This window comes from Microtus oregoni, unplaced genomic scaffold (assembly GCF_018167655.1).
Source record: "Microtus oregoni isolate MIOR12 unplaced genomic scaffold, Mior012 000021F_ref0000039, whole genome shotgun sequence".
NCBI lineage: Eukaryota > Metazoa > Chordata > Mammalia > Rodentia > Cricetidae > Microtus > Microtus oregoni.
Window position 1 is genome coordinate 30,392,116 of NW_024543080.1, and position 25,144 is coordinate 30,417,259.

Below are 25,144 nucleotides of genomic sequence, written 5' to 3' on the forward strand. Positions count from 1 at the left end.
GCCTATTGTTGTGAGGTGCCACTCTCTCAGCTGAGTGGTCACTATCTTCATGAAAGTCTGTCACCATGACTGTAGACATTTCCTTCAAGAAGGAGGGGACCATCCAGCCACGTCTCTCAGCTGTTTGTGTAGAAGTCTGCCTCAGTTGCAGGTGGCTTTGGAGTCTTGGAGAGGTGTTAAAGTGTAAAGGGTGGGGAAAGGAGGGGAAGGGGTTATGTGAAAGCCAGCATCCACGCTGAGTTAAAACCTGCCAATGCGACTGCTTGGGGTCACCCATGTTTCTATCAGTAACCTCTCAACCATGTTCTGTAAACAAATCTAGTACATTCGTTGGTTATATAAGGTGAACTTTGGTGGAATCATACTTAGTTTTGTCATTTGGACCTTGGGAGGCAGTAGACATTTATATCTCTCCACAGGGAAGGGATTTCCACAACACCTACACAAACAACAAACATTGTATTCTCTCTCTCTCTCTCTCTCTCTCTCTCTCTCTCTCTCTCTCCTGTGCAAAGTTCTTGCAAGGAAACCCCTTGGCTCTGAAAGAGTCCCCCTACCCTCTTTTTGATGTGATATCCTGGAGGTGGGCCTTGTAGGGTGGATGTGATGGTCCACATGGAGTTTAGGGTGGGGTGAGATCTCCTCACCCATAAGTAGATAGAGTGTGTGGGAGTGGATACCCAGCGGCTAGCCAAGCCGGCAGACTTGCTGGCAGTATTGAGGAGGAGACAAGACGAATTCATGTTTCTGCTCTGGGCCTTGGCAGCAGAATGGCTCATATGGGATTTTCAGCAATCGGGTGAAATTGGCAGCTCTCATCCTTTGTTCTCTTAAACCTCCTACCTCATCACCTTAATCTCATAGCTCATGAACTGCCAGACATTTCAAGTCCTTCTGACCTCGGAAGCTGAGGCTTCTGTTGTCTAAATTAACCTGAAGCTGGTTATGCGGATCCCTTAGCTTTCAAAAATGGTTGAAAAGCCTCCCCAAGTATCAGACTCCTCAAAGGAACATCCCTCTACTTCTATCCATCTCCTAACTGCTTTAACTTCCTGCTGTGCATGGGCATAGACTCTCAGACAGCTGCTCAGACTGGACCATGAAATACTCCTGGACTGCAGCCCAGATGTGTGCTCAGCGATGCACAGTGGTGCCCATTGGGCAGACCTCCCATTACCTGCAGCAGCTGTTCAAATCTTTACGGTTCCCAGCAGCCTCCATAACAAGCAGAACAAACACTTGTTCTTCCAGCTAGTTTAACAGAATACGATTGCTCAGCCTGGGTAGATCTGCCCTGGTGCTCAGCGGACAGGGATTTCCAAAGTCCTAGAGGAAAATGGATGGCTCACATTTTCATGTCAGCGGCTTGCATTCTGAGCTCTCTCCAGCCCTCTGTAGCTATCTCTGCTCGACTGCCCAGAGCAAAATGAGGCCTCCCAGGGCAGCAAGGTAAAATCAAGGTTTAGAGTAGGGCTGACCCAATCATGCACGTGTGCACACTATTTAGCCCTGTGTATCTGTTGGTGGGAGAATGGTGTCTAATTTCCCTGTCTAGGATTAGAGCCCCTGGCAGGTGGCGTCAGGTTCTTCTGAATGAAGGAAAACTTGCTCACAGTCTGTCAATAGAGGTCATAGTCATGTTGACCAGGGTTTGGTTGGGAAAGAACCATGGGCACCATGGCTGGAGAACTTGAAACTGAGCTCCGTTCACACATGTGAAAGCTTCTCTCTTCTACTGTTGTCTTTACTCTTTAGAGAGTTAGTGTCTACATTCCTATTGGTGGTAATCTAAAGGAGGTGTGTCCAAGAAAGCGCCTTGGACCTCGTAGAGTCTGTCCTCTGAAATGTTTAGTCATAAAGCTGTTCCCAAGCCATATGGTTTTGCTCTGTAATTCCACTGTGACGATCACCAATGTTATATTCCCCCGTATGAGGCGGCCAATAATCTGAGCCATTTACTTGCAACACTTAGGAGACTATATGCCCACAAAGAACACCTTGATGTGATCCAGGCAGAGGTTAAGGACACCAGAGCTAATTCATATGCCCCTGGCTTCTCTGGAGCATGTGGACAAAAGGAGGACTGGCCTATCTGATGTCTTCTGATTCACAGTTGGTGGGGGAGGGGGTACCTAAGTCACCACTGGGAATTCATCTCACATCAAATCTATTTCGGAGATACAGTTATTTACTGTAATAGATGACTATTTGTGAGACATTTGAAGCCCTCTGTCCTCCTTTCATCAGTGGTGATGCTCAGCTCTGACTTGGTCCTTGCAGGCCTTTCTCTTCTCCTCTTGAGTACGCATCACCGTGTGTTCAACATGAGCCCATCCTTAGGCTGTCTGTCACTCGTCCACTTTCCTCTTCACCAATGCCTGTCCCAAGTTTCTTTCTAAAGTCAGCTCAGGTTACACCTTCCCCACCCACCTTTCTGAGTGTCCAGGAAGTGGCAGAGCTACACTTCTTGCACTGTCTCTAGTTCCCTGGTCCTCAGCTGAAAGTGATTTTTGTCTCCTATACCCACCCCACGAACACCTGGTCACATTAAAGACACTTTTGGGTATTACAGCTGGTCTGGAAGCTGCTGGCATTTATTTCATAGAGGCAATGCCATGTCTTTCGGAACACAGCACTTGCAAGCACACAAGGTCCTTCGTGCCGGGAACCTTGTAGTCTAGCTGGCCTCCTGCACCCTATCATTTGGCCGCGCATTAGACCGTAGAATCATCCACTGTCCCAGGGTCGGAGCCCTCAGAAATCACCCTGTTGCCCCTCCGATTGTGCAGGTCTCTCATCTAAGAAAAGCTGTTTGGCTCAGGCTGAGTCATTGTGCGGGACTAGGAGCTAGACAGCTCTCTGACAGGCAGGCAGATAGGGAAAGGGGCCATAGACAATAAAAAAAGGCCTGGCAGGGTCACCCTTCTGGCTGACCACTCCAGGCTTGTCAAATTACATTCAAAGCCTGCCCTGAGCATGTTTACCTGAAGTTGTGGGCCTGCCAACTTCCCTTTTGCTAAGCTGTTCAAACTAAAATTAGGGAAGGCGACCCATGCCAGGCCACCAGAAACACTGAAACTCCCAGCCCTCCTGGGAAAAAGAACCCTGGTCTCCTCTGTTCTGCAGGGAGTATTTTCTCTGTGTTTTTTTCCTCCCTCCCTCCCTCCCTCCCTCCCTCCCTCCCTCCCTCCATCTCTCCCTTCTCTCTCTCTCTCTCTCTTTCTCTCTCTCTCCCTCCCTCCTCTCTCTCTCTCTCTCTCTCTCTCTCCCTCCCTTCTTCCCTTCCTCCCTCCCTCCCTCTCTCCCTCCTCTCTCTCTCTCCCTCCCCATCCCTCCCCATCCCCCCCCCCCTTCTCTCTCTCCTCACTTCTAATAAAGTTTGTTACCCATTGTGGCCTGCCATGTGGCTCTTTGCTTCTTTAATCAGCATAGAAAATGAACGCAGCTAAGGAACTAACACAAGTCAGGCTCCCTCTTGTGACCCTGGGACCCTTGACTTTTTCCATTTCACCATCTGGTTGTTTTCTTTCTCCCAGCTAAGTTAGAAATCTCGATAAGCAATGCTAGGATCTTTTATTAATTCGCAATAATTCTGTCCCATCTCTCAGTCTCCCACTTTTGGCATATGTAATGCAAATTTGTTGTTAGGTCAAAAGACCTAAATTTTTAAAAATACTGTTTTACTCCCTTGAAGTTCTAATTGTTAAAAAAAATTAAGCTGTAAACTTATTTCCTAGATGTAACTGCTCATAAGGACGTATGACTACATCTAAATTACAGAAAGAGAAAATTCTACGGAGAATGCTCAGTGCTCATTAGAGTAAGGACCAGTCACTAGAGACTTCCAGTTACAGAACGGGGATGGAGATGACCATTTAGCAGTGGAGAGGAAAACAGGAAAGCTTTCTGCTAAAAAGAATGATTAACAAAATTCTTACAGAGAAGTTAGAAAACAAAACAGAACACCGAAAGGACAGTACATTGTACAAGGTTTTCAAATTCATCTCACACACTCTGATATATAACTCATTCCCATAATAAAATCATTTCTTCTTGGAGAAGAAGTTGTAAGCAATTGTGCTAGCTAGTTGTATGTCAAAGGCTATAGTCATCTGAGAGGAGGGAACCTCCATCAAGAAAATACCTCTTTAAGATTGCGTTGCAGGCAAACCTGGGGGGGCACGTTCTTAATTAGTGATTGATGGGGGAGGGCCCAGCCCACCGTGGGTCACATCACCCTGGTGTGGCGATCCTAGGTGCAATGAGAAAGCAGGCTGAGCAAGTCTTGAAAGCATGCCAAAAAGCATCCTCCTCCGTGCCCCCTGCATCATCAGCTCCAGCCTCTGGGTTCCTGCCCTGTTTCGGTTCCTGTCCGGACTTCCTTGGATGAGTGTGTGGCAGCACCGAAGAAGCCCTTTCCTCCGCAGACTGCTTTTGGTGGTGGTACTTCCATCACAGCAACCATGGTGTTTTGAGAAATGCTGCTCTGGTACGTTGGGGGAGCTAGGCAAGGTTTACTCCCCTCCCTTTTAAGGTCCCAAAGGTAAACCAAAGTTGGATTCCACAAAAGCTGTCTACTGGGGAATAAATTGACTTATCGGGCTTGCTTTCTGAGCATGGGTGATCCCAAAGCAGCCACACTAAATATTCATTCAGCATGGATGTTGGCTTTGCTATAGCACAAAGATGGAGCCTCTTTCTTCTTCAACCTGTATATTCTAGCCTCTCTCCAAGGACCCAGGCCAAGGGCAACTAGCACAGAATTTCACACATCTAGTTAGGGGTAGGGGTGGAATACTCAGGTCCAGTGACCCTTGACATCCTCCCCTATATGGGAAACACAGTGCTAACCCCATCAGGCAAGAATAAGACCACTACCACAATCTTTGAGCCAAATTTGAAGCAAGCCTTATTAAAAACTGGTCAGGAGAATATCTTGCATATCATCATAGAACCTTCATCTGGTGATGGATGGAGACAGAGACAGAGACCCACACTGGAGCACTGGACTGAGCTCCCAAGGTCCCGATGAGGAGCAGAAAGAGGGAGAACATGAGCAAAGAAGTCGGGACCACGAGGGGAGCACCCACCCACTGAGACAGTGGAGCTGATCTATTGGGAGCTCACCAAGGCCAGCTGAACTGTGACTGAAAAAGCATGGGATAAAACTGGACTCTCTGAGCATGGCGAACAATGAGGGCTGATGAGAACCCAAGGACAATGGCACGGGGTTTTGAACCTACAAAATGTGCTGGCTTTGTGGGAGCCTAGCCAGTTTGGATGTTCATCTTCCTAGAAATGCACGGAGGGGGGAGGACCTAGGACTTACCACAGGACAGGGAAATCTGACTGCTCTTTGGGCTGGAGAGGGAGGGGGAGAGGAGTGGGGGGAGGGGGAGAAGGGTGGGAAAAGGGGGAGGGAAATGGGAGGCTGGGAGGAGGAGGAAATTTGTTTTTTTTTTTTTCTTTTCTCAATAAAAAAAAAAGTTAAAAAAAAAAAACTGGTCAGGATGATGGACACTGTTCAGGTCCATACCTTGAATTCTCAGAGGATGGCCACAAATTGTATTAGTCACGTGCTTATAAAGGCAAAATCCACAAGTTACATACACACTTCCTGCTTTAGTTCAATTAGGGGCATGCATACATTCTGATGTGTGTCCTGTCTATGTGTGATCATGCATATCCTTTTCAGTTGGGGTAACCAACCTTGTTGGCAGAGGTGAAAACATGTGGTTATCTAATATGAATAACAGCCTCCAGCATTCTCGAAAGTTATCGGTCCTTGGGCAAGTTGGGTTTACAGATTAAAGGCATGTTCGTTTTCTAGCTCTTTTAAGCACAGTAATTTTAACCTAAAACCTAACTCCAGCCCTCAAGCCAGCAGTGGGGATCTTCGGCAAGCAAGCAACAACTGAATTTATGAAGATGGCGGCTGTTTGGCTTGGAGGATAGCGCTGTAGAACGTCTGGAAAAAAGTTCAAAAAACTCAGTTTGGACATGCAGTGACAAATTCAGAGGAAACGCTTCCTATTGGAAAAGGAAGCACTAAAAGACCAGTGTCCTGCATTTCAGAGGCCGAACTGTGTGTGTGCAGGTTGCAAGCCCAGGCATGGGTGAATGGATTTGTATCCTGGTTGAGCCAGGCGGCAGCTATGTCCCTTAGGAAGATGCCAAGCCACTTTTTAAGTTTTAATTTAATTTTTTAAAAAAGAAAACAAACTATCTTTTTTCATTTTACATACCAATCACAGTTCCCATTCCCTCTACCTTTCTCTCCACTCCACCCCCTATCCAAGATGCCAAGTTTCTTTAATTCAAAATTTCTACAGCTTCTAAGTGAGGCTAGCTAATGCCACTTCTCCAAACTAGTCATTGCTGTGAGGATTTAGTGATGTGAAAAGGTGCTCTCTCCACACGTCTAGAGTCAAGGAGATGAACAAATGAAGGCTATCGTGACAACTATTTCTACATTACATTTTGTTGTTGAAAAACAACTGGGATACCTCGCTTTGTAATGCCAATTTTAGTAAGACTGAAGGGACCTCTGAGTCCTCTCTCATTTAAAATAAAACAGTAGGCTTTTTAGATATGCTTTTAAAGAGAAAGTTTTTTCTCAGGTAAAGGTTAGGGACCTGGGGGGCTGGAGAAGAGAAGGCTCAGCAGCCACACCCATGCCCACTTGTTGCTCTTGCAGAGGAGCGGGGTTAGATTTCCAGGACCCCCCTCCAGCTCACAACCATAGCTCCATTTTCAGAAGATCTGATTACTTCCGACAGTCACAGGCACTGGCCACACAAGCGATCATGTTTTAAGAAAGCTAGAGAGTGGTTTGATTCTGTGCTCTTGGAATTCTTGGTGATTTCTGTATGAACAGCCCGCATGTATTTTTTATTGGCATATATTAATTGTACAAAATAATGGCTTTTTTTCAATATGACATTTGCCCTTTGGTTACAGCCATCCCCTACCAGCCTGGTCCCTTTCTACTTTCATGTCCTATTTTTCTTTAAATGTTGATTCCACATGAGAGAAAGATGCAATATTTGGTTTTTCCCAATCTGTTATTTTGCTTTACAGGATGGTCTCCAGTTCCATCTACATTTCCTGCAAACAACGCAGACTTTTTCTTCATTATTTGGGAAATGAAATAGAAATGCATGTCTTTTCTCCCCAAGGGTTAAGACAAATCTTCACTTAAAAAAATTGTCAAGAAGCTGCTTAGCAGAAACTCAGATTGCTCCAGGGTCAGCAGTTCTTGAAACCAAAGCAAGCTCTCAGGGTTGTGCTTCCTGCTGGAAACTGCTTCCTGTTGGAAACTGCGTCCTGTTAATCGGCTTTGCCACTTCAAACCAGCCAATCACAAAATAACGTGAAGTTGCAGTCTGACCATCCAGAGTGAGGCACAGGACCCTTTTTGTTTAGGAATAAAAGCCCTGCAGGACACCCACTGGGTGTGGCTTCACACCCCTTTGCAGAGGCAAAACTTTTTGCCTTGCCAAAATACTTTGGATTACATGCATTTTTTTCCCCCTGGGATCCCAGACACATTTTTAAAGGTTAGCCCTGTATTTTCAATGTGCATTGGGGTCCAGCAAGCGACATAGCTAGCTTGGTGATGTTGACAATTTATAGTTTTAATTTCTAAGCTGGGGATTGCCTCCTTAATAGCTAGATATCCATATGAATGTTTGTCCTCTTGTTTATTATTTTAGGCTTACTATTACTATGATGTAACACCATGTCCAAACTAACTTAGGGAGTGTCTTAGTTAGGATTTTATTGCTGTGAAGCGACACCATGACCACAGCAACTCTTGTAAAGGAAAACGTTTAACTGGGGCTGGCTGACAGTTCAGAGGTTTAGTCCATTATCATGATCATGGTGGGACATGGCCGCATGCAGGCAAACATGGTGCTGGAGAGGTAGCAGAAAGTTCTCTTCATCTGATGCTCAGGCAGCAAGAAGAGACAATGAGCCCCTAGGCCTGGCTTTCGCTTCTGAAACCTTAAAGCCCACCCCACAGTGACACACTTCCTCCAACAAGGCCACACCTATTCCAATTAGGCCACACCTTCTAAATAACAAACAATGAGTCTATGAGTGCCATTCCTATTTAAGCGACCACAGGGAATAAAAGATTTGTTTGACCTACGCTTCCACACTGCTCTTCAACACTGGAGGAAGTCAGACCAGGAACTCAAGGAGAGCAGAAACCTGGAGGCAGGAGCTGATGGAGAGGCCATGGAAGGGTGCTGCTTACTTACTGATTTGCTCCTCATGGCTCTCTCAGCTTGCTTATAGAAGCCATCATCCCAGTGGTGGCCCCACCCAAAATGGACTAGACCATCCCCCATCAATCAATAATTAAGAAAAAAATGCCCTACAACTGGATCTTATGGAGGCATTTTCTCAATGAGGTTCTAAGACGACTAGCTTGTGTTAAGTTGACATAAAACTAGTCAGCTCAATGTCTTTCCTTTGCATTTATTCTCAAGTTTTCCCTTTGATACACAAGTAGAAGAGTCTTTCTTCTTAGTCTGCTAGACTACAGGGTGCGCCACAAACTGGGCAGCCATAGTGCCTGCCTTTGGCTTCAAAGGGCAGGGCCTCAAACCTTCAGGCTCAGCTGCTGTCCCTAGCAATTCTCACACCAGTGCTGTTTGTAACAACCAAGCAGAACCACAGGAAGGATGTTAGAGAGGAGAAAAAAACCTCAGAGGCCATCAGTCAGCATACAGAAGAGCCTTAAGATCCAGCCTCCATCCAGTCCTTTGTTCTTGCTCAGCGCTTGCTCAACTCATCGGTGAAGGCTAGCCTTAAGGACCTTGTTGTGAAGTCTCCAAGGGTTAGTTAATATGAGAAGTAGCTATTCAGAAAAAGGTCCGTTTTCCTTTAAAAACTCCTCTGACCTCTTAAGCCTGCTGTCCTTGAACCTGGTGCTGAGGTTACAGCGGTGAGCAAACACTGGAGTTACAATAAGCACAGTGGCTTAAACGTCGTGGGCTCACTTCCCGGACTGTGAAATGGGGTTAATACTGACCTTCCGAGCCGACGTGAGTATATAAAGACCTAAGAAGTGACTGGATAACTTGAAGCGCTGTTTCAGGGCAGTATTTGCAAGATGCAATGTAGGCATAGGCTTAAAACATAACCCAATCCAACTCAAGCAACCAACTCATCAAACAGAAGCCCTCTAAGTTTTTCCTGGAAATGTGTGGAAAAACCTTCCTCAACAAAAGTAGCTTAGACAGAAACAGCAAATGGGAACAACGAAAAGTTTTCATCTTTCCCCCTTAATTTCCAACCAAACGTGACTTTGAACGCAGCATTTCTTCCTAGACCACTAACCCTGGTTAAAGAGACGCTAATTTGAGAAAAAATATCGCTCCGTTCCACTGCCGCTTCTGTCTGGGGTCCATCCTGGGCTTCTTGGCCCAACCTCGGCCTTCCTCTTCCCACGCCCGACTAGCCCCACTATCAAGAAGGATCAACCAGCCCCCGCCTGAGGCTCCCGCGCTGCCGTCGCCCCGCCACCTTGCTGGGCAGGGTTTCGAAAGGAAGCCCGCCCAACCAGAGGAGGCGGAGCGGGACAGCGGAGGGCGGGACTTGGGGGCGGGGCCCCGGCTTACCCGTGCGCCTGACGCAGCCTAAGGGTTCCGAAGGAGAAAGGGAGAGTGGCAGGGAGCGGCGCGGGGGTGGGGCAGGGGCGGGGTCATGCATGTGGGGGCGGGGCCAGGCCACTTGAGATCCGGGCGCGGCGGGTAGGGGCGGGGCTTCCGCGTTGTGGGAGGGGCCTCAGCGGCTCAAGGCCGGCGAGTAGGGGCTTGAGGAGGCCGAGCTCCGCGGCTCAGTCTGCGGGGCGTCTCTGGAGATTCACCATCTTCTGGACCTGGACGCGGCGGCCGGGGAGAGGAGGGTGCAGGGACGCGGCGATGGCTCCGTGGGGACTCCCGGGGTCCGCTGTGCTCTCTGCCGCGGTGTTCGTGGGAGGCGCCGTGAGTTCGCTGCTGGTGGCCCCTGGTGAGTGCGTGGTCCCGGCGGGGACGCCAGGTGCTGCTGAGTCGGGTGTGCACGCGGAAGGGAGCGAGGGGCATGGCGGGTCCGGGCTGGTTGAGCCCGCAGCCCCGCCGCGCCTTGAGTTGCTGGTGTCCCGCTCGGCCACGGAATCCGGCTCTGAACATCTGGGTGTCCCGGGGTGGCCCGGGCAGGGTGCGGCGCGCGGGGCGGCTCGGGTCCCTCCCCACCCTCCTGCCGGGCTCCCGCCTTCCTTCCCCCGCCTCTTCTGGACCGCGGGCTCCCAACCCGGAGTCTTTAGAGTGTCGCCTTGTAGGGGCGCCGTCTCCCCAGCCGCGTGCCCCGGGTGCCCGGCTGAGGACCCCTTTCTACCGTCCGGATCCTCAAAGGCCTCGCCAGTTGAAGATCTTGATACTTGGGAGCGGGTGCTGCCCTGCCGCTGCTTTCCTCGCTCTCCTATTTTCTTTTTCATCATGTTAAAGCCTTGAAAGTTTGGGCTTTGCAGGTGGTTGTGAATTCTTGTAGTAACTCAGTAATTTCGCGCTCCTTCCCATTTATCCTGGATAAATTAGATCGGAAAAGAGGACAGTCACTTCTGTAGTGCACGCTGCTTTTCCTTTGTATCAAATCCTGTCATCACAAAAGGATGAACCCTCTGTGGTCAGGGTGGAAGCCACCAGCTGAGACGCTGAGTGCTATCCTCAACTAGGAGCCACCAGCGAGTTTCTAACTGAAATCTCCTAAGACGTCTGTCTACCTTTTACTTAAGAAAGCGCTGCCGCACACTCCTGTTTTTATAAGACACACACCAGGGATTCTCAAGCATTGTTTCCCCCTCTTAATTGCTACCTCATTGCAGTAGTTAAAAAAAAAAAATAGACTTAAGCCTTCCTGGCCATTTGGGGTTACCACAGGCTGATTCTTACGTCAGCAGTCTCTGCCAAGCTGCCTTCAGGGGTGGCTCCCCTTCAGGCCCAAATAATAAGCAGCTGGAAGGCTTCCAGCAGCGTCTGCCGCTTTTATAAAGTACAGGCGTTGCTCTTCTATCCTGAACATTCCAGTCACTTGGAGCTTTGAAACTGGCGTATCAGTTGGCCTTCACTTTTTCATAGGAATCCGAGCATGTTAGGAAGGGACCAAGAGATAGATCATGTGTCTCTTGAATATTGATTAGCAGGTTCACATTTCCTTCAGCCGTTCACCCAGGGGAAAAGGAAGCTGGTGACAGGTTTTATTGGATGGCAGATTTTCGTGCGCATCCTGTGTCTTTGCTGGGACTTGTAAATGCAAAATAGGTTCAAATTAGATTGGAGGTTGCAGATAGTGTCTGTCTGGAATCACTTGTTGCAGAGTTTGGAAAATAAAAAAGCTTAACCTGGGAGTCAGATTGTTAAAATATACTACAGGAGACATGCAGCCGGCCTTCATCAGAGGAAACCCATTCTTGGAGTAGGTTTATGTTTTGCTGGGTTTCTGAACAACATCCAGGTATCAGGCCTGCAATGCGACTGAAAAAAGTCTTACCTAGCTGTGCTACTAGTCACCTTTTTGGTCAAAGTTAATGCTTGAGAAGAATGAATGAAGTATCTGAGATAGCACAGATGCGGATTCAGATTTGCTAGCAGGCTTTGAGGCCTGAATTGAGAGATGAGCCCCGAACAGCTGGCATCTGATCTCTTTGGAATCAAAGCTGAGAAGCAGGAAGAAAGAAGTGGGAACTCACAGCCAGCCTGCTGTGTGCTTGGTTGGGCACTTTGTGTGTATTTTAAAACTAAGATGTATTTATTTTCGGTAAAGCAACTGAGGCCTGTCATCATGTAAATTCTGTATCAGTAAGCATTACATACGTTTTGTGTGTGTGTGTGATGATAAAGCCTGCTTGATTTTAAACTCATTTTCTTTCTATTGCCTCCCCCCCCAACTTCCTAGAGAAAATAAGAGCATAAGTCACCCTCAGCAACATGACTTAGTCATTGTAAGATAGTTTTAAGATACCCAAATATTATGTCATGAGCATGTAGTTATGTGCAGCCCTGCAGTGGAGAAAGGACAGATAGCTTTACAGTGGGTGGTGACAGTCTCTCTCACTTCCTTTTTTTGTCAACTGCCTAAAAAGTGGCATTAGCAACACTCTACCAGCCGCAGAGATGCTTTTCCAGGTCTTGCCTTATTTATGCACGTAAGTTCTCTGGTTCCTCAGCCTCTGGACCCACTGATTTCTCAATTTTCCTATCCTACAGTGGGCGCAGCCCTCAACTGAGTGGAGAAGTGCGTGAGGGCCGGTGCTGTGAGAGGCCCACGCTCCCTGGGCTCCGTGGGCCTCCCTCCAGCCTCAGATTCCTCATTTAGATGCTGAAGATACGTTTGATTAAATTTCGGGTTCTCCTTTGGCTGGGTAGCTGCCCAGCTGAAGAGCCACATGAGACACAGACATTGGGGCAGTGTTTTGAAAAAATAAATAAACTGTTTGGAGCTGGGTTTTTCATGCTTACTCCAAATTTAAAGAGGCAATGAGAAATGTTACCAGTGACTGTCATTTCTTTTTCTTCTCTGTGTATTTCCTAGCCCTTCAGGAAAGAATGGGGTGGGCAAACTGTGGGAGGAGTTGGATTTGACTCGGTCCAGGTGATTCAGACGGGAAACTTTCATTTTTACTTTTTTAAAGCATAGTTTGGCTTTGATGTTGAAGTCTTAGTACACGTTGGGTCATTTTAATTACGTTATTTAAAAATGACACACATTAACAGATGATATTATTTAAAAAAAAATCTGGTGTAGGTTTGAAGAACAAAATTTGGGCATCAAGGCACTGTGGCTTCTGGGCTTTGGGTGTAGCTCAGTGGTGGAGTGCCTGCCTGTCGTGGACAGATGTCCCTGAGTTCAGTGCCTAGCACTGCAAAAAGCCCTGCCCCCTAGAAAAAGAAACAAAAACAAAAGAATAATCCAAACTGTTATTAGTTAAAGCTATTATTCTTAGTGTTGTCCAGTAATCTTTGTGGTTTTTTTGTTTTTGTTTTTTTCTCTACCTGCTTGATGGCAGGTCGTGGGCTTTGTACTCAGGTCATTTAATTCTTATAATTCCATAAGACTGATTTTGTTCCTGTGTTTATGGTGGAGAAACAGAATGTCCAAGAGCTGGCAAAGTCACTCGGTTTTATCCAGGCTTTGTCATTCTGTCATATCCGTTCAGTTCCAAAGTGCATTCTAAACCAACCTCCCTCTCTCTCTCTCTCTCTCTCTCTCTCTCTCTGAGAGTTCTTTTTATCCTAAAATGTTTATGGAGAGTCACAAGAGTGTGACTCCCTCTGCAGTGTCCTAGGTAGTTTTGAAAAGTCCCTCCCACAGTTTGCGTGGGAAGAGGGAGAGAATTCCCCTTGATCTCTGCTAGAGGCCTTGCCTCAGTTAGCATTCCATTCTTGGCTTCAGACATCTTGACCTCGGATAGGATCTTAATGCTGGCGGTTTAGCCACAGTCCCCTTTACCTTTGTTCCCTGTAGTCTTCCTTGCTCACACACTGGAACATGTCTTGCAGGGTTCAGTCATGTTGCTTCCTGTGTTCTGTGTTGTACCTCACCGTGCCTCCTTTCAGGAGGTTGTTGTTGGTAGTAATTGTTTTAAAGTGTGATTTAAAACTGTGTTGTTTCAGCGAACACCTTTGTCCACATGCTCGGTCTAATAGTTGATTACTCACGTTGGAAAATAGGTTGTTGGAAAAGCAGCTTGCGTGTCAGTGGTGTTCCCATTGTTCGGCCGCTGAGAACTGACTGCCCCGTTGATCTGCAGGTTGGCCTGGTTTGTGTGCTTTTATAGAAGTGGTCCGAAACACTCATCTCTCGCTCTTAGTACCTTTTCCTCTGAAAATAAAAAGTACTTGCTAATTTGTTAGGCAACTATTGGCACCTTATTTAATTTGTTTTAATCTTGCGTTTTTATAAGAGGGGCTATTTTTCTAATATCCTTTGTTGGGTTGGGCTTTCCCCCCTCGTATCTGAGGCATTTGCACATTGCTGTAATCTTTTCTGGAGATTTTTCCAATGCAGAATGCTGTAGAAATGGAGGACTTTTGTTATATATACTCTGGCGGTGGCAACACACAGCCTGCCCCAGTGTGAGATTCACTCAGGAGACCCAGTTTCCATTCCCACTTGCAATACCCCAAGGCCTCCTTGTCGTTCCTCCCTTGGTACTGTCCTGGGATGCCAGAAAGAGACAATTCCCCAGCCTGGGTTCTTCTGTTTCCTGTGCCAGCCTCCCATAAACTCCCTCCCTCACTTGGTTTGCAGACTCCTGGGTATAACAACATTCCAACCACTAATAAAAAGTGCATGTTGTCCAAGTGTGTGTTTGATCTCACAGAGGTTGAATATCCGTATGCTTTGCTGCAGTAATCCAGCATGTTTGATTTCTGAGTGAGACACAGTGTGCATTGAATGCTCACTGCTAGCTTTCTGGTCACGCTGCCTGGAGGTTTTCAGTTAAAGGACTCATGTCCTGCCTTTGCTTTTCCTGCTTCATCTCTTCGTGGTTTCTCACATCTTTTGGGAACAAAGATTTAAGTATCCTGTGTATATATCTAAAACATCCCATGGAGAAATATCAGGACTCTTCTATGGCCGAAGAGAAGGCTCAGTGGCTAAGAGTGGTGACTGTTCTTGATGGCCTGGCTTTGATTCCCAGCACCCTCACAGCTCATAAACTGTAGGTCTAGGCATGGGATGCTCTGTTCTGTCCTCCACGGGCACTAGGCACGAACATAGTGCAGATACATACGTACAACAAGTAAAATAAATACGTACACATAAAATCAAAAGAAAATTCATCTTAAAATCTTACACAGATTTGAAAAAACGACAAATCGCCAGTAAAGAGTTTTAAAAACAGCCTAATAGCCATGACTAACCCTTCTGGTGTACAGCGCTTCAGGAGAAGAAAGGCTGCCTTGACATTCTGGAGTGGAATCTGATAAAGACACCTGGAGGCCGCTGGGGTTTTGTCTGCTCGGTAGCTTTCTGGGTGAGTGCTTGCTGTAATGGAACCTTGATGGGTAAGTCGAGAGGCTAGGCTGGCTTTCTTTGCTGCGTTTCTTTGCCAGTTAGTGACACGGCTCTCTTTGTAAGGGAAAGAAATTGAATCCACCAGGGGTTGTTTTGGACGGTGGTGGCTACCCCAGGCAATCTGAGTTCTTGGGGCCAGTCATCTTACCTTGGGGCTTCTTTGGCCAGCCTGCTTGAACTCAGGAGACCCAGTTTCCATTCCCACTTGCAATACCCCAAGGCCTCCTTGTCGTTCCTCCCTTGGTACTGTCCTGGGATGCCAGAAAGAGACAATTCCCCAGCCTGGGTTCTTCTGTTTCCTGTGCCAGCCTCCCATAAACTCCCTCCCTCACTTGGTTTGCAGACTCCTGGGTATAACAACATTCCAACCACTAATAAAAAGTGCATGTTGTACAGAGAAAACAAATCTTTAAGCCATTTTTCTTAGCTGTATTATGGAGGAAAGTGGCCAGGCTGCCTCGTGTGGTTATTAAAACGGTTATGTGAGATAAAGTACGTGAGCGTTTGCTGAAGTGTCGGCTGTGCTTAATGGGTTTGTCCCTTAGCCTTTGTTCCTACTCAGACACTAATATTTCACATCGAAAGGATGAAACAACGTTCTTAGCCACTCCAAAGCTAGTCTTAAGCCTTTGACTCCAGATTTAAACCAAGAGTCTGAGGTGCAAGGGATTACTGTTAGTTCAAGGTCATCCTGAGCTGTGTAGTGAGTTCCAAGTTAACCTGGGCTACCGCATGAAATTTGGCTTAAGCAAAACAACAACCAGAACAAATCCATCCAACACTAAACACACCAGAAATGTCATTTGTGTTTCTTTGCCATTCCCAAGCATTCGTTGTCCTGTCCCACAGAGCTCTGGGTTCTAGTGCTGATGATGGAAGGGACAAGAGAGGGCTTTGAGGTAGCAGGATTGGGCAGCATTGCCACCCTAGGGGAGGAGGTCTAGGAGACAATGGTCTGGGCGGTGTGGGTTTTCTTGGGAGGTAGAGGCAAAGCCATTGACAGTCACACTAATAGAAGGAAGGAAAGAGGAGGCAAAGAAACCATTACCTTTGTAAAGATAGACCACGAGGATTTCTTTTGGAGGAACTTTGGGGGATTGATTTATCAATCCAGTCAACCAATCTAGTTGTAGTAATGATCATGTCATATGCTTTGGCTATTGAGGGCCTAGTTGGCTGTTGGACTCTTTACTCCCAGGGATGTTTGGATGAGATAGAATTCAAGAGAGGAAAGCAGAGTCTGTAATGTTAGGGTCTGCAATGTCCCTGGCGATGTCCTCAGAGTTGGTGTAGTGGAGAGGAAACTGAGCTGGTACCACCAAGATTTCAGAAAGCTCCTTTGCTCCCTCGGGGACCCTCCTGTCCTGTTGGAGTATCTTTGCACTGAAGTGGACCCAGCAGTCGTCTCTGTTCCTGGCAGGCAGGTTTCCTTGGTCCACACCTGCTCCTGGGGCTCACTTTCAAAGGTCTGCTTCCCCAGCTCCTTCACGTGGGATGAACCGGACCTCAGCAGAATGACTACCTATTATCGGGGTGACTGTTGTTCGTAGTCAAATGCATTTAGAGATACTTGTCTTGTTATTAGCCCCTTTGCTGTGCATATGGGGAAACTGAGCCCAGACAGATTCTGTGTCCCCCAGGAGTCAGGGGCAGCTCATCCCTAGCAGCCACTAGGGTGACATGTGTAGATCTTGTTCACTGCTGGAGGCCCAGGTCCCAAGCCAAACCTGGGCTAGAATAGGCATTTAAAATGTGAATGAAGAAAGAAGGCTAGAACTAGACAGGAACGTCATCTTCATTACCTCGTCTAACCCCAATTACCTCTCAGAGGCCCCACCTCCTTACACCACAAACGTCAATTTCGGAATTAAGTCTCAACACAGTCAAGCCATAGCAATAGGTTCTTCTGATTGATTTCGTCTTTCACCAGATATTAACAAAGCACCTTACTGCACATAAGGCACAGAGGGCAAAGTGATGTGCCTATGGAATCCTTGCCCATGGAGCTGTCAGAGAAGGTGAGTGCTATTAGCACCTCAGTCAGGAAAGAGACCACTGAGCCAGGGCGCCTAACCTTGGGCTGGGGGTGGGGAGCGTGGAGAATTGAGAATCCAGGCCAGGTTGGGCAAGCTTTCCGGAGCAAACAAGGCTTGAATTTTCACTGCACAATTGTAGGGAAGAGCTGGGTGAAAGGAGCCAGTGGTTGCCGAAGAGGGGTGTGTGTGATGGTTTGGCTATGGCTTGAGTCTGTTCCCTAAGGGTTTATGTGTTCACATTTATTTCACACTGTGAGGCCTTCAGAGGGTGGAAACTTACTGCATGCCGTGTTTAGAAGCAATTAGGTGTAGGTATAGCCATTAGTGTGGCGTCCTTGTGATGGAATCCTCAGAGTTTCATAGCTGAAGAGAGGCCAGAAGGGGTAGACAGGGAGAGTCTCAGTGTGTTTCTTACTCATACACACGTATGTACATGGCCCCCATGTCTCCGTGTGTGTCCCTGAACCACTCCGAGACTCTGCCAGGGAAAAGACCGCTATCTGATGGGGTCTCCGGCCTCAAGAAGTGTGAGCTAAGTCAGCTTCCCCTTTAAAAAGTTGGCGAGCCCAGTTGTGTTGCTGGCAGCTGAAATGGGTTAATACAGGAGGGAAGAAAGCAAGCTAGGCTGCAGCCGTGTTTCTCCAACCTGGGCCTCACTGGAGGCTGGTCGTGGCCCACGTAGCCAGCTCCACCCCAGAATAGCAGAGACAGTACAATAGGCCTGGGGTGAAGGGGAGAGTTTGCTTTTCTGTCATGTGTTCTGGTGACATTGACTAAGTATCAGAATGTGAGCAGGGGAGCGTGGGGGAGGAGAGATGGTGGGCTTACCCCTCTTCATTCTCCCACGCATTGTCTTGGCCTGTCCTATCCTGTCTGGTATCCATGCTTCCAGCTGAGATCAAGGATAATGCTTCCAGGAACCCTTTCCTGTGGCTTCTCTCAGACTGTCTTGTGATGACCCGAATACAGGTCAGGTGTGCGCTGTCCCTTTCATGTTATTGGTTTCCCATTATATGTACTTATTACCACTGTATGTTTCCTCTTAACTAGAAATCTTAATGGCCAAGTACGTGAGTTGTGTTAAACATTAGATTGCTTGCTCAGATTTAACTTTTGCAATCACGGTGAGGAGCAGGTCACCAGAGGCTGCACCGTTCGTACTATTACGTGTATTAGGGTACCGCGCCTGTAGCGCGCAGCCTGCACTACAGGACCATTTGCGAGCCGGGCAAGGGGCTGGAGATTTAAACACACAAAGACTCATAGACAGGGACACGGGCCATCCTTGAAACAAGAATGCTCCTTTATTGTGTACCAGAGCCGCTTATGTATGGATCCTTAACTGATAAGCCACTCCCCCCCCCCCCCCCCAAGGTCTACTTCTCAGAGCAGCTGCAAACACAGGAAAACAAGTTTGCTTAGAGCAGCTGCAAGCATAACAAGTTGTTTACAGGAAATTCAGGGTCTGGGTCCACAGCCCCCAACAACAGACTGTTTTGTGGAACAAAGGAAAGTGAGAGGCAACCGGGAGTAATCAGGATGAGAGCAAGATTTCTTCATCACGGGGAAGCCGAAGAGGGTGAGCGGGGAAGCCGAAGAGGGTGAGCGGCCCTGGTCCCCAGATGTTCCTTCTTTGATGTGAAATGGCACGTGCTCTCTGCTGTCAACAGTTGGAGGGAAGCTTTATATTTACTAGGCCTTTTTAATTCTTGCTCCATATGCTGAAAGAGGAGACCAAGGCATCTTACCAAGTGAACCTAGTCAAAAATAGGCCATTAACCCAGGAAGTCTTGAGATATTGCCTGTTCTCCCTCCCTTCCTCCCTCTCTCCGTTCCTCCCTCCCTCCCTTTCTCCCTCCCTGGACAGATTCTCACTGTGTAGTTCATGCTGACCTTGAACTCACTCTGTAGTCTAAGTGGGCTTTAAATGTACGGTTCTGAGGTGGGAAAGATAGCTCACATGTTAAGAGCGTTTTGCTGCTTTTGCAGAGGACCCAGGTTTGGTTCCCAGCACTCACATTGTGACTCACAACTGTCTGTAACTCCAGTTTCAGGGAATCTCCTGGCTTCCACGGGATTGGGCATGCAAATGATGCATATCCAAAAGTGAACAAATAAATTGTGTATTTGTGGTCCTCCTGCTTCAGGCTCATGAGTGCTGGAGTTACAGGCGTCTGCCACCGTGTGAAGGTGGCAATGCAGTCAACACATGATTAGATTTAGAAATGTTTTTCTGTCTGGGTGTGGTAGTGTTCACCTTTAATCTTAACACTTGGGAGACAAAGGCAGGTCATTCTGGGCTAGCCTGCTCTACATAGTGAGCTCTAGGCCAGCCAAGACTACAGAGCGAGACACCTGTTCTTCCTCTATAAGTTATGTTTTCTAAAGTTTTGGCATGATAGAGATATGAGGGAAGAAATATTGCATTTAATTCACCAAAGAACACCAGTTCTATAACCTTTCCTGGCCGGCTGGTTAAGTTAGTGTGAGTGGTAGATGAAGAACCTGTGTGCCACATGCCACACAGGGCCAAGGAGGAAGAGCTGCTTTCAGTGCCAAGACTACTCCTCTTTGCATACGCACAGACATAACATGGCTTTCTGAGATTACGCCAGGGAGTGGAAGCTTGAAGCACTCCCTGGACTTTGTGTCTCACTATGTCAGGTCGGGGGAGGCACCTGTTTCCCCTATTCTCATGGCCCTCCGGAGCTGGAAGTTCCCGACACGGTCATGCTGTATTAGCCACATTATAGGAAGCAGCAGCTGTGACTTCCTGGCGGCAGCAAGGTGGCAGGTGGTTACCCACAGACGTGACTTGGTGTTCTTTTGTACGTATGTAGTCTCCGCTAGCATGGCCTGAATGTTTCTTATTGCTTCCCCGGATATTTCCGACTTCTTGCCTCTGCTAAAGGCAAAATACAAAACAGCCACCAGGCCAGAAGCCAACGCCTCGAGCCATGCTTATGTTTGGGTAGTTGGGCTTTTTGGGGGTAACATATTTCACACCTGTATTTGCCAAGTAGGAGCCTGGTGATAGCTGTTGCAGCTGGAGCTTGTGGATAACTTTGTACTCGCAGCCCACAGTTAATTGAAACATGGGGCTTTCTTTATTGGAGATACTGCAGGGTACCTATTGTATATGTGGAACCAGTGAACAACCATTTTAGTTTTTGTCCTGTGAAACTTGGAGAAGTGTCGATAAGCCATGAATGGGAGTCCTTGTGATGTAATGGAAAAAGGAGTTTGGTGTAATCAGGATCACAGACTTCAGTATTGTCTGAGATTACAAGAGTAGACTTCCTGTTTGAAGTGAAGGACAGAAAGGACTCCATAGCCCAGAATTGGGCATTTAAGCAGCCCACAAAGAAGGGGAACTGTAGTAGACTGCACCTAGCAACCCCGTGGAACAGCCTGGGCAGAGGCACGGGAGCTCGGAACAGGAGTTACTGCAGCTCGTGTAGAACAGAGCTTCTCCACTGGGAGGCTAAGGTGAGGCCCCTGAGCGCTGTGCAGGCAGTGGAGAGTGGAGAATGGAGGACCAGAGGAGCGCAGGGCATTGGCGTATGATGGAAGAGCCCCAAACAGTGATATGAATGGAACTGAGTTTGTAGCAGGTCCCAGACTGTCAGCGAGGTGGCTGGGCTTCTTTTTCTGTATCTTTGTTGGGTGGAGGTAGGGAGGCGAACTCAAGGGAGCCTAAGTGCAAAATAATGCTTCTTTTGTGTTTATACATCTTGGAGTCATCTGCAGGATCGAGGAAATAATGCCCTCCTTTGTAAGTGACACAAATGCAAGCTCTAGAATGCAGTAGTAATGTGTGGATAGGAAGAATCTTTCAGCTTAAGGAATGAAGGGAGCGAAAATCATGAAGTCAGTGTTGTGGGTTGAGTCCTGCTCATGGGACAGCCAAGAAGCAGTCGTGGTACCCACTTGTCTCCAGTTGGCCACTCCTTGGAAACCATACGAATCAGCACGCATGCAGGATCATTAGCTGTAGAACACTTATTTTTGGAAGCCCGTCGGACTTTTGTATTCTCCAAGTGCACGTTGTTAGCCTCTCCTTCCTGGTTGGAGTGCTGTTTCCTTTAGGGCAGTGTCTATAAGTAAAACACAAGGCAGCACGGGGTGCTTAAAGCCCTAGCTTGGCCAGGGGCACCATCTCTCTCACTTCCTGCAGGCCTGTGTCTCTGCTCTTCGGCGCCTTGTGATGTCTCTGGACGGACTGGGAGAAGGGCAGCCTCAGAGTGGGATAACATCGTCTGGTGTCTGTGTGCTGTGTCAAACAGTCCTTACACAGACGGTGGACCCCATCTCTGGTATGGAGGGGAGAGGACTTGAGGAGGGAGGGGCAACTGTTGAGTAATGGGAGACTTGTTTTTTTTCCATGCTGAGGTAGTGCTGTACCTGGAAATATTGTTGAGTAGAAATTTTGACGTTGGTCAGTGTAATTGGCCCGCGCCTCCCATCTCTGTTGCGGATTTCTTTTAGAACTCCCTGAATTTCCTAACCTATAAAAGGGAGTGTAGCTGTATGAGCCTCTCTTGGCCATAAAGAGCCCCCTTGACCACACTTGAGATTTTGGTAATGAAGTGACTGTGGGGCCTACATAGCATCAGTGTGGAGCTGGTGCGGAGAGGAACCAGTCATTTAGGGGAGGGGCCAGAACTTTCTGTTCTTTCCTTGATCTCTGGGGTTCAGTGGACATCAGCTAATGATTGAGTCCGTCACTCTTCCTAAAAGCTCTGTACCAGGGCAGTGAGGGGGCTTCTAGGTGTACTGCCTGCCTGTACGACGTGACAGTTCGGTACTACTCCTGTATTGTGTGCACTATAGGACCATTCGTGAGCCAGGCCTGGAGATTGAAAGACACACAGAGACAAGGGTCATCCTTGAAGCCAGCATGCCCCCTTGTGTTCAGGGTCTGCTTATACAGGGATAGCCATGCCCCAGCCAAACCCACCAGAAATCACTCCCCTGCCATCAGGAACTCCTGAGGGTCTCGTGCTCAGAGCAGCTGCAGGCACTCAGATCAGGGGAAAACCAGTTTATAAGAAATTCAGGATCTGGGGGTTCACGGCTCCCAACACTAGGGATGAAATCAGGGCTGTGCTGGCAGGTGGTACCCCTGGAGAGGTACCAGAGGAGTGGACACTGGTCTCCCTTTGCCCTCTGTGGCCCTTCTGATTGGATATGGGGTCTTATATCTTCTTCATACTAAATCTATGGTCACGGAGACTGCTTTCTGAGTTCTCTAAGTCGCTCCAGTGACATGTGGAAACCCCCAAATTTGTAACCAAACAGAAGTGCAGTTGGCCAAGAGACTTCTTGGAGGCTGGCCTCTGAATTGGGGACCATCCAGCAGGGATAGCTCTTAACCAGTGGGTGGGCACTAACTCCAGGTTGTTAGAGTCAGAATGTAACTGAACCCTAGGACACCTGGTGGATGTTAGGAAACAGAATTAGTTTGAATCTCACTGGGAAGCCATATGTCTGTCTCACCACTAAAACATGCCTGGAATAATCTCTGTAGTTACGCTTGTCTTCTACTTAGAGGAAGACTCAAAGGAATTTGCAAAATAACAGGAAAGCAAAAGTTACCAGACCATTGCTGTCCTGTTTGTATGCTGGCATCACGCTTTATCGTACATAAAAGTGCAAGGCACACGTTGGGTTTTCTTTGACCGTTGATTCCTGTGATGGGTATGGGAGGTCTCATAGCACTCTCTGCTCCCAGCCTGTGGAGATCTGGGGTGTCACTGTGGAGGGGCAGTCCTCTTAGTGAGGGTTCTGTTCTGTAGTCTGGGGTACCTCTGCAGAATGAATACTACTAGGTTGGGTATGTGAAAATGCCGGGGGCCAACTATTTCCCCTCTGGTTCCAGCAGTTTCGTGTTTGAAATAAATAAAGACTTCCTGCTGATTTCATTATCTGTAGTGAAAAAAATCCACCTCTTCTGACTATCACTAACATTTTTAGAAAATGTAAGGAAATAGAGAAAAATGTTAATGTTCTACAAATCAAAAGTAAATATTGACTAAATTGAGAAAGTATTGTCTAACACTTTACTTTTTATGCATAAATTACTCTTTATTTTTTTATTAAAATTTTTTGTTATATCTATGTGTTCATGTGCATGCATTTGGGAGTTCACATGTCATAGCATAGATGTGGCGATTCGAGGACAGCTTCCCGGAGCCCGTTCTCCGCTTGTCTACTTACAGCTCTGCCTTAACTCTGTGTGTCGTATTACAGGAAGAGCTGTGGATAATCTCGTTCTGTGGAATTGTACTGGACGCCAGAAGCACCTCAGAGACAGCAAAGCACCAGGGTCCAGTGCCTACTGCCTCACCTCTGCTTCTTGCTAAATTTGACCTTTCTGTGGTATAGTGTTTATGTCTAAAATGGGGCTTAAAATAATATCTGCCTGACTGGATTGTTGTCAAGGTTGGATGTGTTAATAAATCTGTAACGTGTTTGGATAGTAACGGTACAAATACATATATATGTGATTAGAATGTTTTTTCTGTGTATACATTTTTATATTTAATTTTTTTTAAATTGGCTTTGTAGCTCAGGCAGTCCTTAAACTCAGAATCCTCCTGCCTCAGCATCTGTTCTGATACTCAAGTCCTGTGCCAGGTTTTCAGAGCTCCCATTTGGGCATTATGCTAATGCCTTTCATACTTCTTTTCCCATCTGGGGTTTTCCTGATCGCCTGTTTCATCTTCCCAGCATTCTTTTCCCTAGTTGATCTTCTCCCCCTCCTTACCCCCCCTTCCCTTGGCTCTTTCTCCAGAAGTAGTTGAGGGGATTTCACATCAGGTGACTTCAGTGGGCTCAGACCTTTGAAGTTTCCTGGCTGCCCCTCTTCACTTCCCAGTTCCCAGGTACCCACGAGCCTGGCGTGTGGGAACTGCCTGACTGAACCTGTGACTAATCACAATGCCCTCTGTTTAGGACTTCTGGAGTTTTCTGTTTCATCATTTTCCCCTTCCTGTTCCTGGAAGGAAGAGAAGCTTGGCTGTGTGTGACTGATGTGAGAGAGCATGGGAGCTGCTGTGGCTCTGCCCTGCGTGGGAGCCTGCCTGCTGTGGCTCTGCCCTGCGTGGGAGCCTGCCTGCTGTGGCTCTGCCCTGCGTGGGAGCCTGCCTGCTGTGGCTCTGCCCTGCGTGGGAGCCTGCCTGCTGTGGCTCTGCCCTGCGTGGGAGCCTGCCTGCTGTGGCTCTGCCCTGCGTGGGAGCCTGCCTGCTGTGGCTCTGCCCTGCGTGGGAGCCTGCCTGCTGTGGCTCTGCCCTGCGTGGGAGCCTGCCTGCTGTGGCTCTGCCCTGCGTGGGAGCCTGCCTGCTGTGGCTCTGCCCTGCGTGGGAGCCTGCCTGCTGTGGTTCTGCCCTGCGTGGGAGCATGCCTGCTGTGGCTCTGCCCTGCGTGGGAGCCTGCCTGCTGTGGCTCTGCCCTGCGTGGGAGCCTGCCTGCTGTGGCTCTGCCGTGCGTGGGAGCCTGCCTGCTGTGGCTCTGCCCTGCGTGGGAGCCTGCCTGCTGTGGCTCTGCCCTGTGTGGGAGCCTGCTGTGGCTCTGCCGTGCGTGGGAGCCTGCCTGCTGTGGCTCTGCCCTGCGTGGGAGCCTGCCTGCTGTGGCTCTGCCCTGCGTGGGAGCCTGCCTGCTGTGGCTCTGCCCTGCTTGGGAGCCTGCCTGCTGTGGCTCTGCCCTGCGTGGGAGCCTGCCTGCTGTGGCTCTGCCCTGTGTGGGAGCCTGCTGTGGCTCTGCCCTGCGTGGGAGCCTGCCTGCTGTGGCTCTGCCCTGTGTGGGAGCCTGCTGTGGCTCTGCCCTGCGTGGGAGCCTGCTGTGGCTCTGCCTTGTGTGGGAGCCTGCCTGCTATAGCTCTGTCTTGTGTGAGAGCCTGCCCCGCGTGGGAGCCTGCCTGTTGTGGCTCTGCCCTGCGTGGGAGTTTGCCTGCTGTGGCTCTGCCCTGCGTGGGAGCCTGCCTGCTATAGCTCTGTCTTGCGTGGGAGCCTGCCTGCTATAGCTGTCTTGTGTGA

At 48.3% G+C, this 25,144-nt stretch overlaps 1 protein-coding gene across 1 annotated transcript in view; it reads left to right on the plus strand.

Annotated features, from left to right (window-relative positions):
* Nucleotides 1-9,798: 9,798 nt before the first annotated feature.
* The window catches only part of Rell1 (RELT like 1), a 63,309-nt gene continuing 47,963 nt past the window's right edge, over nucleotides 9,799-25,144 (plus strand). Inside the window, exon 1 of the mRNA XM_041671594.1 lies at nucleotides 9,799-10,023. Within this exon, the coding sequence (XP_041527528.1) occupies nucleotides 9,936-10,023 (88 nt within the window). The 5' untranslated portion in view covers nucleotides 9,799-9,935. The remainder of the gene's footprint in view (nucleotides 10,024-25,144) is intronic.